Source organism: Capsicum annuum, chromosome 1 (genome assembly GCF_002878395.1).
Source record: "Capsicum annuum cultivar UCD-10X-F1 chromosome 1, UCD10Xv1.1, whole genome shotgun sequence".
Lineage (NCBI taxonomy): Eukaryota > Viridiplantae > Streptophyta > Magnoliopsida > Solanales > Solanaceae > Capsicum > Capsicum annuum.
This window is the reverse complement of record NC_061111.1, coordinates 254,338,535-254,353,310: the sequence shown is the minus strand read 5'-3', so window position 1 is coordinate 254,353,310 and position 14,776 is coordinate 254,338,535. Positions and strand designations below refer to the sequence as shown.

The 14,776-nt window shown below is 37.6% G+C and overlaps 4 protein-coding genes across 7 annotated transcripts in view; 2 read left to right on the top strand and 2 right to left on the bottom strand.

Moving 5' to 3' along the window:
* The window catches only part of LOC107857412 (hydroxymethylglutaryl-CoA synthase), a gene marked incomplete in the record, with an annotated part of 7,511 nt that extends 7,276 nt beyond the window's left edge, over positions 1–235 (top strand). The window contains 1 exon segment of the mRNA XM_047402393.1: positions 1–235.
* Positions 236–1,029: 794 nt separating this feature from the next.
* LOC107852456 (expansin-A7-like) lies at positions 1,030–5,969 on the bottom strand. The gene is made up of 3 exons (XM_016697490.2): positions 4,263–5,969; positions 2,259–2,568; positions 1,030–1,479 (listed from the first exon to the last, which is right to left on the bottom strand). The coding sequence occupies exons 1-3, from the start codon at positions 4,438–4,440 to the stop codon at positions 1,167–1,169; spliced, it is 801 nt and encodes a 266-aa protein (XP_016552976.1). The 5' UTR covers positions 4,441–5,969; the 3' UTR covers positions 1,030–1,166.
* Positions 5,970–6,104: 135 nt separating this feature from the next.
* Positions 6,105–11,948, bottom strand: LOC107851489 (PGR5-like protein 1B, chloroplastic). Of its 4 annotated transcripts, none has more exons than XM_047402400.1 (11): positions 11,549–11,948; positions 9,903–10,018; positions 9,713–9,809; positions 9,524–9,624; positions 9,305–9,361; positions 9,074–9,150; positions 8,852–8,903; positions 8,487–8,597; positions 8,305–8,402; positions 8,009–8,084; positions 6,265–6,322 (listed from the first exon to the last, which is right to left on the bottom strand). In XM_047402400.1, the coding sequence occupies exons 1-10, from the start codon at positions 11,727–11,729 to the stop codon at positions 8,015–8,017; spliced, it is 960 nt and encodes a 319-aa protein (XP_047258356.1). In that variant the 5' UTR covers positions 11,730–11,948; the 3' UTR covers positions 6,265–6,322; positions 8,009–8,014. The 4 variants fall into 4 exon arrangements, with proteins under 4 accessions (XP_047258366.1, XP_047258356.1, XP_047258353.1 ...); XM_047402397.1 differs by lacking the exon at positions 11,549–11,948 and adding an exon at positions 10,713–10,968; XM_047402404.1 differs by lacking the exon at positions 11,549–11,948 and adding an exon at positions 10,353–10,461.
* Positions 11,949–14,451: 2,503 nt separating this feature from the next.
* Positions 14,452–14,776, top strand: part of LOC107851494 (YTH domain-containing protein 1) — a 13,019-nt gene continuing 12,694 nt past the window's right edge. The window contains exon 1 of the mRNA XM_016696550.2: positions 14,452–14,621. The gene's annotated coding sequence lies outside the window, so the exon portion shown is untranslated. The remainder of the gene's footprint in view (positions 14,622–14,776) is intronic.

The following is a 14,776-nucleotide window of genomic DNA, read 5'->3' as shown; positions in this document are numbered from 1 at the left end:
TTTGGGGGGTAATAGGACCCCTATGAAGCTGGAGTGTGTCGTAGCAACTTTGACCATAGTTCGAGGGCGTATTGGATGCTTATCTCTATAACATATAGTTTCTTTTCTTGATATTTCAATTCCTTTCCAACAAATTCAATGTTTCTTTTGTTCATCTATTTGAGAGATGATCTGTAAAAGCATCGATGTAACGCTTCTATGTATGAAATGAAATTCATTGAGCAAATTTTCTGAACTCTGCGTTGATCACATCAACTATTGCTTGATATCGATTATATGAACCCATTTCGCTCTATTTCCAACAATTTCATCTTGCTAGATTACTCTTATTGTGATCGTTAAGAGTAATCTAACATGATGAAATCGTCAATGTAAAAAGGCCAGCCCGGTGCACTAAAGCTCCCGCTATGAGCAGGGTCCGAGGAATGGCCCCACCACAAGGGTGCATTGTACGCAGCCTTACCTTGCAGTTCTGCCAGAGGCTGTTTCTAAGGCTTGAACCTGTGACCTCCTTTTCACACGACAGCAACTTTACCAGTTACATCGTCAATGTACAGAACATAATTACTCATGCGATAACATGTATAACTAAATTATGTATATGGTAATTCTTTCACCAACGAAATATCAGATGTTACAAGATCAAATCGCAGAATAAAACTCGATAAATGATTTTCAACTTATGGTTGCATAACGAGGCGATCAAGTGAGTCATGAGCCTCACACGCGACATACCCTCACTTGCCAATTGGAGGGTGCGATATTGAAAGCCACGAGAGTTACTTCTTGTTGTAGGTCAACTAAATGCGATAATAACATTAGAATTCTTTACATCGTCAATGTAAAAAGGCCAGCCCGGTGCACTAAAGCTCCCGCTATGAGCAAGGTCCGGGGAAGGGCCCGACCACAAGGGTGTATTGTACGCAGCCTTAACTTGCATTTCTGCTTCCAAGGCTTGAACCCCTGACCTCCTGGTCACACATGACAGCAACTTTACCAGAACATAATTAGTAATACGATAACCTGTATTATACGGAAATTCTTTCACCAACGAAACATAAAATGTTACAAGATCAAATCGCAGAATAAATCTGGATAACTGCTTGAAAAATTCAAAAAAAAAGAAAAAAAGAACCAAAAAACACTAGATGAACATCTATACATGGTCATTTAAAGTTGTTATTGGCTTGATAAGTCATTCCTACTTGCCAATTTGAAGGTGCAACATTGTTAGCTATGATAGTTTCATGAGATGTATAAGAAGTGATTTTAAAACTAAGTGCTTGGCCACTTAGTGTTGCAAATGCTTGATATGAAGCTCCCCAATTATGGCTCATTGGTAACCAATTTGTTTTGGTTCCCTTTACAAACACACTTGCAATATCTCCACTTCCACCAACATTCATTACATATACCAATAACCAATAGCCATTTCCTTGGAAACTCAACTTGACTCCACCTTTTTTAACACAAGGTACCCTACAATCATGAAAGCAATGGTACATATTAGATGTAGATACTTTTAACTTGGCCTCAACGCAGAGGCGGAGCCAGGATTTTTGCTGAGGGAGTTCAAAAACTGAAGAAAAGCTCACCGAAGGGGGGTTCAACATGTACAATATATACATAAAAATCATCTTAATCATGTGTTAGTAGTATGATTTTTGTCGAAGGGGGTTCGAACAAATTCCTTATTACTAGGCTGGCTCCGCCTCTGAGTCTCAACTAGCAACTAAACACTCCAACTTTGGCTCCGCCTCTTAGTGTCAGTTGAACACTCCAACTTACAAAATGATCATCTAGACACCTCCAGCATTTATGTGTCATGTCACTATCGAGTGTCCACCGGACACTGTGCGGACGAGTTGGAGTGTTTCGTATGTTATACCCCCGAGGGTTGTGGTAGGAGGGATAGGACATCCAGGCCTCATATTCAAGCCCTGGGAATGGAAGAAGATCCTAGTACGATACGTCCTTTTTTAATGAGTCTTATGTAACTCGAACCCGAAATAGTCAGGACCCCAAAACGGATACCGGTCACCAGGTGAAAAAAACAAACACTAAATGTTAAATTTCTTTTCTCTTTTTAGTTTTCCACCGGACATCCGGCACGTGCTTTAGGGCCCTGACTAATCAGATTCACATCGAAAAGCCCTACTATAGGGGGTAAAGCGCTCTCTACATACTTACCACTCCACCACAAACTCTGGTGCGACGACCAAAATATTAAATGTTCAAACAAAGAATGAATCATTTACCTGCGATACGAAACAGGAACAATACCAGCTTTCCATTGAGCAATTTTCATGAAAGCAGGTTTAGCCATATCAAAATGTGTTCTAGGTGGATTACACCAACCACCATTGTTACTATCTTGTGATGGATTTGGTGGACAAAGATTTGTTGCAGTCACTGTTACAGTAGTTGAGTAACAAGAACTTGATTGTACGCATTTTATTTGGTAACATTGTCCACATGCACATCCTTTGTTGTATAATACTGAGCTCAATGCTACTGTATCTGTTCCATAACCTGAACTGATCAAATTTCCATATCCACAAGCTCCCCCTGTAAGAAGATTTCACATTAATTATTAGTGTCTTTTAATATGTCGTAGAGGGTAATCTGTCTTATTTCACGGGTTAAAAAAGGTCCCGCTATGCACAGGGTCCGGGGAAGGGCCCACCACGAGGGTGTATTTTACGCAACCTTACCTTGCATTTCTGTCAGAGGATGTTTCCAAAGTTTGAACCCGTGACCTCCTGGTCACACGTACGACACCAACTTTACCAGTTACTCCAAGACTCCCGTTCCTTATTTTACGGGTTTAACAACAGGATTTTACGCGCTATCATTGTGCCTTAGTTTGTTGTCATTGTTTGAGTCGAGGGTCTATTGGAAACGACATCCTCAAGGTCGGGCTAAGGTCAACGTATATTCTACTCTCGTCAGATGCTACCCTATGGGATTACACTTAGTTTTGTTGTTGTTGTTGTGTGTTTTAATCTATTATATCGGGTAATCTGTCTTATTTCACAGGTTAACTAAAGGATTTTGCGTTATTTGTTGTTATTCTTTGAGTCGAGGATCTATTGGAAACGACATCTTCAAGGTCGGGGTAAGGTCAACGTATATTCTACTCTCGTCAGATGCTACCCTATGGGATTACACTTAGTTTTTTTGTTGTTGTTGTGTGTTTAAATCTATTGTAGCGGGTAATCTATCTTATTTCATGGGTTAACCTATTATAGCGGGTAATCTGTCTTATTTCATGGGTTAACCTATTATAACGGGTAATCTGTCTTATTTCATGGGTTAACCTATTGTAGTGGATAATCTGTCTTATTTCATGGGTTAACCTAATACTGTACAGGTAATCTGTCTTATTTCATGGGTTAAGCTACTGTAGCGGGTAATCTGTCTTATTTCATGGAGGATTTTACGCTATCAGGGTGTCCTAATTTGTTGTCATTTTTTGAGTCGATGGTCTATTGGAAACAACCTCTTCAAGGTCAGGGTAAGGTCGACATATATTCTGCTCTCCTCAGATCCTACCTGTGGGATTACACTGAGTTTTTTTTTTGTTATTGTTGTTGTTGTTGTGTGTTTTAATTTGTTGTAGCAGGTAACCTATCTTATTTTGCGGGTTAACACAACGTTGCTCGGACTCTTTAAAAATTGCAGTCAGATGCGTCATGCATGTCGAGTCCTTCAAAAGTAGTGTATTTTTTTGGAGGATACGACACTAATGATGCAACGACATTTTTAGGGATTCTAGAGAGAAATAGGGTTACTATCGTGTTTCTCGTAGAGATAAGCATCTAGTAACCCCTGAACTATGGCCAAAGTTGCTGTGATACACACCAACTTCACAGAAGTACTATTATCCCCGAACTCCATTTTAGCATATTTTCGTCACCTCTTTTTGCTGACGTAACACATTTATTACATAAAATGGGGCCCACGTCAAAGGTACCACATCAGCTAAAAAGGGTGGCAAAAATGCGCTAAAATCTAGTTCAGGAGATGACAGGACCGCCGTGAAGTTGGAGTGTGTCGCAGCGAATTTGATCATATTTCAGGGGATACTAGAATGTTTTACTCTTTCTTGTAAAAGAAGAGTTTGTATTATCAACGTGTTTTAATATGTTGTAGCACGTAATCTAAAAAAGATATTACTACTAAATAGCACAATACTTCTACGTAAATTTACGTTATTTGAATATGAAACATCACAACAACGAATATAAAATCAAACGCACCCATTGTAGCGGACGCAGTCTCATCACCATAGAACGTAGCGTGAGCGAGTTTCCAAGGCGTCGCTTGGAAGCCGCTCGGCGTGCCATAACCTCCGGCCTTAGTGCGATCGACGAGTGATATTATTGCAACAACAATCAAAAATATTGTCAAGGTCCATCTATGGTGAAAAGGGGCCATGTAATTTTAACTCTTGAAGAAAATTGCAATGGCCTATTTGATTTATGTAAAAGATAGACCTTATTATATAGTTTTTATGATGTATAAATGTTGCAAAAATGTACGTGCCATCACGAATAATGTTAAGTTTTATTAGTCAACTTTGGGATATTATAATTAGTAGAAAATGTTATATGTAAACGTGCCTGCAGGTTATATACTTACATGCTTCAGTGTCTGTTTTTTTTTTTTTGGGGGGTTTTCCATCCAGTGTCCTGTACCTGCATTGGAGTTCGACTAATTCGGATTCGCGCCGCGTAGGTGTCTGGTACCTGCATTGGATTCCGACTAATTCGAATTCGCGCCGCGTAGGGCCCATTTAGGCGAAAGCGATCCCTACCAAGGATTTTTCTATACCCAGGGCTCGAACTTGAGATCTCTAGTTAAGGAAGGAGCAGCCTCATCCGCTGCACCACATCCTTTGATGGTTACATGCTTCAGTGTCATTGTCTTCATTTAGTGTTCTACGTTTTTGTTTGTTCGTTTAAAAAAGAAAGTCTCTTTCTTTTTTCACGAATTTTTTAATTTCAGTTTTCCATATGACATATTTAAAACCAGACTAATTAAGTGACATTTTGACATACATTTAATTTAATATAAAAAATTCAAAAGTCTTCTTGATTTTTTTAAATTCCTTGCCAAGTTAAAATAAGTTAATTAATTGAGTAAATGCACTGTTTCCATCCTGAACTATAAGCAAAATTGTCAAGACATACCCCAACTTAAAGGACGTCCTATTACCCCTGGATTAATTAAAGTAGTATTTTTGGCAACCTTAAATGCCTACGTGGACCTTTAGTATGTTGACATAATAAAAACAAATTATCATGAGCCGGGGGTGTATCGGAAACAACCTCTCTACTTCTTCGGAGGTATCGGTATGGACTGCGTACATTTTACCCTCCCCAGACCCCACTTTGTGGGAATACACTGGGTTTGTTGTTGTAAAAACAAATTATCATCCTTTAACGGGTCAGATTATTGTTTTATTTTTGAGAAAATGCACTGTTTCCACCCTAAACTATATACGAAATTACTAAAGCACACCCGAATTTTAGGAGGGTCCTATTACCCATGGACTAATTAAAACCGTATTTTTGACAACCTTAGTACCTATGTGGCAGATACGTAACACATACGTGGATCATAAATGTGTTGATTCACTGATATGCCACGTAAGCACTAAGGTTGCCAAAAATACGATTTTAATTAGTCCAGGAAATAATAGGACCCTCCTAAAGTTCGAGTATGTGTCAGCAATTTCGTGTATAATTCAGAATGAAAACAGATTATTTTTCCTTTATTTTTTAAGTTACTACTTACTACTATATTTAAACTTAACATAAAGCGAACAATACGTACCATGTGCTTGAAACGTAACAAATATGATAAGAAACTCATAAGCTTGATAATAAAAGGAAAAGTAACATCAGAAGAGAAGCTTTTATGAACGGACAACAATAAGCAATATGATACGCGAAAAAAAAAAACAAGAACACACAGAGATTTACGTGCGATCCCTCCGCTACCACCGCAGACCCCATAAAAAATCACAAATGTGGGTCGCACCACGAACTTTTCAGCGCGAATCAACAAAATTCGGGTCACAAACTTTAACAGTAGCATTGAGTAAATTTCAAGAACCTTGACTGTGCTTATTGCAAAATGTTGAATTTTTTTAAAATTTGATGTACTTATAATCCCACACATTACATTTTACATTAACATATTCACACAATACAAATTGCAAATCATTCACAAATTCAACACTGAACTTGTTTTTCATTTTCACAAACTGCATCATATGGTCTCTTCCATGCAACCTGTGTTGAAGCAAATCATCCTGCAGTAAGTTTGCAAGATATTAGTAACTAAAAACGGCAGCCCGATACACCAAAGCTCTCGCTAGCTATGCACGAGGTTCGAGAATGGCCAGACCACAAGGGTCTATTGCAGAGGCGGATCCAGGATTCGGAGTCTCCAAGTGCCAAGTAGACTACAACAACAACAAACCCAGTGTATTCCCACATAGTGAGGTTTGGGGAGGGTAAGATGTACACAGTCCATACCACTACCTCCGGAGAAGTAGCAAGGCTGTTTCCGATAGACCCCCAGCTCAAGATAAGATAAGTAATCACAACCGTACAAAACGCATGGAACAAGATGGCAAGACATAAAAATGCCCTTACAATGGAAAGTAAACAAAGAATAGTAGGCACTCGTAGTACAGCATGCAACAAGTTAGCCTAACAAGAGTAATACACCAAACAGGTAATGCCCTACCCTACCTACCCTAATAGTCACTAGCCTTCTATCCTAATACGCGTCCTCCAGCTCTTCCTATCTAGGGTCATGTCCTCACAGGTGCCAAATAGACTCATTGATTAAATTAATCGGAGACTCCAAATGGTAAATCCGAGCCAACTTATGGACAAGAGGTTCATTGAATCTCCTTCGACGAAAAACAATGCTATTTATACATGATTAAAAAAAAATTATGTTTATATAGTAAATACTGAACTCGAGAAAACAAGAAATTTTTCAGAGGTACACTGTAGTGATTGATTAAACTTACTAAAAAGGCATGTTGTCATGCAAATTTCGAACCTGGCCTGTTGGGTGAAATTAACAGCCTTGTGCCACCTGAACAACAGGCCACTTTGGTTGTTTGGGTGGCAAGTTTGTTATTTATATACTACATTATATATATATATATATATACACACACACTCTATATATAGAGTTTTCATCGAAGTTTGCGGGTGGATTGCCACCCCGAGAACCCTTAATAGATCCGCCCCTGGTCTATTGTACGCAGCCTTATCTTGCATTTCTGCCAGAGGTTGTTTCCACCTATGTTGCTTGGGACTCTTAAACAATGTCATTGGGTACGTGTCGGATCCTTCAAAAGTAATGCATTTTTTAAAGGATCAGACACGGGTGCGGCCACATTTTTGGAGAGTCCGAGCAACTTAGGTTTCCACGGCCTGAACCTGTGACCTCCTGGTCACATCGCAACAACTTTACCAGTTTATAGATGTTAGTAACTGGTTTCTGAATTTGATTTTTGTACATATAATGGATTTCTCAATACAAATACAAGGTTTGATGAAAGCTACAGGCTTCGGCCGAACGGATATACGGCAGAATTCAGTAGCTTTGGCTCAAATCATGTATTTGTGTTGAGATATCCACTTAAAATGCACATAGCAAAAAGGATCGTAATCCGAAAACTAAGCTTAAAATCCTGGATTCGCCTCTGATATATTATACTTCTCCATACAAACGATACGCCAAGGACAAACTCGAGCAAGACAAGACGTCTTTACTATAGTGGTACAAGGCTGTACCAGGTCCTGTTCAAGTAGTATATAGAATCATCTCATTATCTTTAATCTCACGCAATAACAATCTATGTTGCTCGGACTCTCCAAAACTGTTAGAAGCATCTGTATCAGAACGCAACTGGTAGCAGTACTTTTGAACAATCCGAGCAACATAGGTAACGCTAGGTAAAGCGGCTAGGTACCTCGAATCATGCACTGCTTCCTTCAGGCAACGTGATCAAACGTGTCTCTGAATCATAGATCATGTCCGTCCCACAACTGCGAAACAATACAGTGATCATAGTACTATGAACAACGACAACAACAACATACTCAGTGTATTCCGACCTAGCGGGGTCTGGGAAGGGTAAAATGTATGCAGTTCATGCCACTACCTCCGAAGAAGTAGAGAGGCTGTTTCCGATAGACCCCCGGCTCAAGACGAAAAGAAAGTAAACCATTGTACTATGAACAAAAGACTCAAGGGTTGTCGACTTACCCTGAGCATTTTACATTGTTGCTGGAACCACCATTAGATACCGATAATATTGTACCAAAGAAGGAAGTATTTTCCGTTCCACAATTTGGACAAGGGCCCTGAAGATTGCGCTTATCATGTGTTAATGTCAAACGCGTAGTTTATATTACTTACGTACCCCCAGAATGCTCGTAAAACCTTACCTTTAAGATCAGAAAATCTTTAACAATGGCGTTTGTTATCGTAAAGGATAGCCATAATATGAAAGGCAAAGCAGCAAACCAAGTGAAAATGAAACTGAAAGGCTCCGGAAGCTGCAAATCGACAAATTATAGCACTGTTTATACTTCGAGTGAGAAGTATATTTCATACATCCCGATATCATCTCACTGTACGAAGTTTCATGAATAGTACTACGATCTTTCAGCTAATTAGGTAATGTTGATAGGATTCTCCAAAAAATGTAGTAACGCCTGTGTTAGATCATTCAAAAATACATAGATTTTGGAGGATATGACACACACCCGCTATTTTTGAAGAGCTAACCAATATAGGTAACAAGGCTTACCTCCAAGAGATAAGTGATCTCGAATCCAGTCAAATCGTCAAGGAAGAAAAACCTAGCAAGACATTTACAGAACAATTAAATCATTTTGTCGATGTGGATCAGATGTCTTTTTGACATCGTAAAATAGAAAAAGTGTAGCGTTATAACCAGGTCGAGAAACTAATAACGATGCACAAGGAAATCAAAACTTAGAATGCTGAGAGATTTTTAAGTACTACTCACAATCCAAGAGCAACGACAGCAGCAGGGACATTTAACAAGAACATCTTCAGATAATCGACAGAAAGGTCACTATAAACCTACAAAAAGTAAAGTACATCAACGCGTTTAACCTCATAGGCATCTTGCATGGATGTACGAAGAAAAAGAACAATCATTTCCACGCGAGGGAGACATGAAAGATGAACGTTTGTTATAAAACTAGTAAATCCTATCGAGCAGAGAAGTACAAACCTTTCTACTTCGAAGACTGCATCTTGGACCCTCAACCACTATATCGCTGCCATCCCTCTACAAAATTAAGAGACGTCAAAAAGGTGATACCGAAAGAATGTACAAAACCTTCAGAATTATACGGTAAGAATTAGTTACTTACTTTAAATTTCAGTCAAAATAACAACTGATTTTCTTTTATCAAACACAATATAGAATATGATGCGAATAGCCAACTACCTTGAGTTTCATCTTCAGCTTGTCATACTCTTTATCCGTCATAATTGGATTCCCAGATACATAAGCCATCGAAGCTTCCAGAAACCTCTGTTCATCGGGGCCTGCGTTGTGAGAAATTGTTATTAGTACACCTGTTTTAAGTTCCGATGAGACAAAAATACGAAGCCTAATAGAGAAATTCTTTCATACTTAGCATGACGACACTGCTCCCTTCCCACATTAATTCTTCCTTAAGGTTATCGAATTCTTCATTTGACATCATTGCCTTTCCTTCATAATAGAACGACTGTGATAAAACGCCAGGAAAGAGTACAATTATTAGATGAGGCGAATGAAAACCATCGATGAATAAGAGATCATCGTAGAAGCTTTGGTATACTTGTAGTGCTTGAAGAAACTCTTGCTCCATTTCGCCGAGAGACTTCTTCCCTTTCCTGTCAATGCTACAATACTGCAAGATTTTGCTGTCTTCAATCTCATCGTCCTTAACCTGACCTGAAAGCAAAAGGCGGGATCGTCAAATGATGTGGTATGACAAATCATCCTGAACAGTAATCGCAAGAAGATAACACGATAATCATAGTACAAGAAACAACAGATAGTAACCAAACTCAAAGGACAACAAACTACAAGAGTAATACTAAGACTAATAGTACGGAAGTATAAGCGAGACAACACATGTACTAGATCACTAAACTTATAGGTTCACGGAATTCAGTAACTTTCATCGAAGCTCTATGTTAAAAACTACAGTAAATAACTACAAACATTTAACTGTGAACTCGGTTATTACTGTACATTAACTCGAGGTGCAAACTCATTAACTTACCTAGCTGATCATTAGTGGCCTTAGGAGAGATAACCAATACCCTACGTCGAATCGATAACTTTCTTCCAGCAAAACTAATCAGCTGACACAACATATATCAACCAAACTCAAAGAACAAGTAACTACAAGAGTAATACTAAGACTAATAGTACGGAAGTATAAGCGAGACAACACTCGTACTAGATCACGAAACTTTGATAAAAGAATTTAAAAGAACATGGAGAAACTTAAACGTTCACGAGAATTCAGTAGCTTTTGTCCAAACTCTATACTAAAAACTCCACTAAATACCTACAAACATTTAACTCTGAACTTGGTTATTATTGTATATTAACTAGAGGTGCAAACTCATTAACTTACCTGGCTGATCAGTAGTGGCCTTAGGAGAAAGAACCAATAGTTTTCGACGAATCGACAACTTTCTTCCAGCAAAACTAATCAACTGAACCTTTGAAGATGGAGAAAAACTTGGTTTTTTCCTAAAAGGTGCATGAAAAAGGTGAGTGTTTGTTGTTACAATGAGCCAAAATTTGGTGGCCATTTGTTGCGGCGACTGCGATGGTAGTGGTGGTAACTTGTATAAAGTTGAACAAGTAGACATACACGTTCTACATGGCAATTCACGAGAAATGTATTCAACTTACCCCTACTTTGGAGGTAGAGAGACTGTTTCTAATAGACGCTCCGCTCAAGGAAAAAAAAAAGTCCAAAGCAGTTCAAGAAAAGAAATGCCGGAAATGAAGAAATCATCACAAAATACTATAGAAAACATGACAAATCATCCTGAATAGTAATCACACCAAGAAGATAACACGATAATCGAATTACAAGAAACAACATATATCAACCAAACTCAAAGAACAAGTAACTACAAAAGTAATACTAAGACTAATAGTATCGAAGTATAAGCGAGACAACACTCGTACTGGATCACCAAACTTCGATCAAAGAATTAAACAGAACAATATGAAGTAAAAGGGCAGCCTGGTGCACTAAAACTACCGCTATGCGTGGTATCCGGGAAGGGCCCCACCACAAGGGTGTATTGTACGCAGCCTTACCTTGCATTTCTGCTAGAGGCTGTTTCCAAGGCTTGAACCCGTGACCTCCTGGTCACATGGCAGCAACTTTACCAGAACAATATGGAGTGCTTGATCAAAAGTGAACTCAGTTATTATTGTATATCAGTAAGCTACCTGGCCGATCAGTAGTGGCCTTAGGAGAAAGAACCAATAGTTCTCGACGAATCGATAACTTTCTTCCAGCAAAACCAATCAACTGAACCTTTGAAGATGGAGAAAAACTTGGTTTTTTCCTAAAAGGTGCATGAAAAAGGTGTGTGTTTGTTGTTACAGTGAGCCCAAATTTGGTGGCCATTTATCGCGGCGACTGCGGCGGTGGTGATGATGATGATGGTGGTAGAGGGAGTGATCAAGAGGGAGCAAAAGGGGTTGTAGAAATGAACAATGCATTTGTGAAAAAAATCTGAAAATTTGTTAGTTTGATGAGGTTTTGTTAAAGTGATCAAGATAAGGTTATGTGATGAATGTGTGGAGGATATTGAAAACTTAAAAAAAAAAATTCTGTTTTCTTGGAACCCCACCTAGAATTTGTTGTGTGTGTTACAGTTTGTGATCTGAATTTTGTTAGTTCGGCCCGGAAAGCTTTACGGTGCGACTCGTTTGTGATTTTTAATGGGTCTGTGGTGGTAGTGTTGGGTTATTTTTAGTTCCTATATGACTAATAAAGCCCAATTTGGACCAATTCATTTTTGTCCAGAAACCCAATTTGGTTTTTTTGGGGGTTATTCACTGTCATAAAAAGAGAGTTTTCAGGTGATAAAGAGAGAAAAATAAAGTTGATTTTTGCACCTAAATTCTGTCATAGCTGTCAACTTTAAATTGCGATTCCCGCTTCGTTTCTTGTTCGATTGAGCTGATTTTTGAATTGCTTGTTCCTCTCATCTCAATCTTTGATTAGGAACTGACAGAGCTTGATTTGGTTGCCTCTCATCTCAAGAGAGTTTTTTTGTGTGTTTCACTCTTTAATTTGTCTAGTGTTTGGTGTTGTAGTTTATGTATTGTTTCTTGTTGTTTGACACTTGTTTTGTTGCCATTTTGGAGAACAATATTGTAACTATTTAGTGATTATAGTGGAGGTTTGATCCCGTGGTTTTTTACTCTTCGCACCGAAGGGTTTTCCACGTAAATTTGGTATCTTGTGTGATTGCCTTTATTCTTGCCCTATCGTATTTGTGTGGTAATTCATTTGCTGCCATATTACTTTATTTTGCTTGGTTTGCTTATTTCCGCTTAGTTTAAATTGGAAGGGAAAGTTTAGACTGGAGTATTTTTCTGTTGCTACCCTATCGGGCTCTTTCATAGTGTCACTATCTTTCCCAACAGGTAGCGTAGGGATCGGGTATGGACCTTTATGTTTTTGGGCCTAGGACTTATTTGTACGCACATACTACATAAGTGCAATTAGTGAGTTGGTTTTGAACAATTCAGAAATTACGTCATTCTCCACATTGCACTTCTCTCCTTTCATAGTGAAATTCCTCTACCTCTGCCTGGGTTTTTTCCGCAAGGATTTCCACGTAAATCTGTGTGTTGTTCTTGTTTTTTCTTTTACTTGTGATTTGCTTATTCTGTCCGAATCATAACAGTGTGCAATAGCTCGCAAATCACATAAAAAATGTCGGCCGATTAAGCAAATTTGGTGTAATAACGAGCTCGACTAAAAACACATTAGTTCTAACTAAGCAAATTCCATGCTATGAGCTTGATTGAAAAGACGTTTGCTTGAAAATCGATCGCTGTGATATGACCTCTTTCCTAACTATGCAAATTTAATGCAACAAGCTCGACTGAGAAGCATGGAAATGATTTATGGGATACTTCTTAGTCCATACTAAGTAAATTTTGTGTGAGACGAACTCGACTGAAAAAGTATTAGGCATGAAAATGACCTTTCATTTTCTTTATACCACCTGTTGCACAACAGGTAAAATGCTCTATTTCCACCTTTAACTTTACATGAAAATAGCTGAGACAAATTCGAACTTTAGGAGGGTTCCATTACCTATGGACTAATTAAAATTGTATTTTTGACAATCTTAGTGCCACGTAAGCACTAAAGTTGTCAAAAATACGGTTTTAATTAGTCCAACGGTAATAAAACCCTCCTAAAGTTCGGATGTGTCTCAATCTTTTCGCGTATAGTTCAAGTTGGAAATAAAACATTTCCTCGTTGGAGCAACTTAGTTTAACTTAAAAGAACAAATTGAAAAGCTTTTGTCTTGATAATAAAATTCAAGAAAATTAATTTCCAATTTTAGAAATTCATTGATGTAACAGGATTTGCCAAGTCAGCTTCATGATGTTGTTGAGAATCTAAGATTATCTTATATTTGATTGACACGTGGATGTCTTACCTTGTTGCCACGTGAGATTGTTCTATCAATTATCAAGATTATGGTCGTGAAAAAACCGATTCAATCGATAAAAATGTTATCGGTTTATCGGTATTGAGTTATTGAGTTAACGATTTTGTAAAATTTTTTTTTTTTGGACAATCGATTCGATTTTCGATTTTCGTTAATGCTTAAACCGATTAACCCAATACGACTATATTAACATTCTATTTTTATTTACACTTATATAATTGTTGCTTTAGATTTTATGTGCATATCTTATTGTCTTTTATATTTCATAATTGTTGTCGTAGTTCTTTTAATTTGTATAGACTTTATACATAATCATAGATTAGAACAAATGAAAATAAGAGAAAGTAAGAAAACATTAGGGCAATATTTGTCTTATTGGTTAAACTAAAAATCAAACGGATAAACACCCAAAATCAATAATGAATATTTTACTGATTCGGTTATCGATTTAGTGTGTTTACAAATAAAAAATCAATACTATCAGGTAAACTTGATTTGTTATTAGAGGTTAATCATTTTTTTTAGGTGAAAATTGAAAAAAAATTAGGTAACCTACAAAAGATGAAGTTTAAAATTGGGTAATTTTAATTATTTTTAACCAACAAAACAAAGGGAATATTGTTTTCATCATTGGTGTTATTAGTTTTGACCATAACAAAAATGAAACAAATAGTATAAAGAGTAATTGGGCCGAATCGGGTCTTTTAGAGACCAAAATTAGGGCACAATTTTTATCTCCCCAATCTGATAAAAAAATACTCTGCATACTCTCTCTTTCTCTCTCTCTTCCAACCGGAGTTATCTCTCTCTGCATTTTTAAGGTAAATAAATTTTCCCCTTTCCATTTTCACTTTCGCACTATTAAATTACTTCAATTAATGCCTAATACCAAAATTTACGTTAATAAAAAACAGTTGATGTTTTTTTTTTTTTTAACTGTCATTCAATTTCTTACTTGTTCGAAATGAATGTTAAA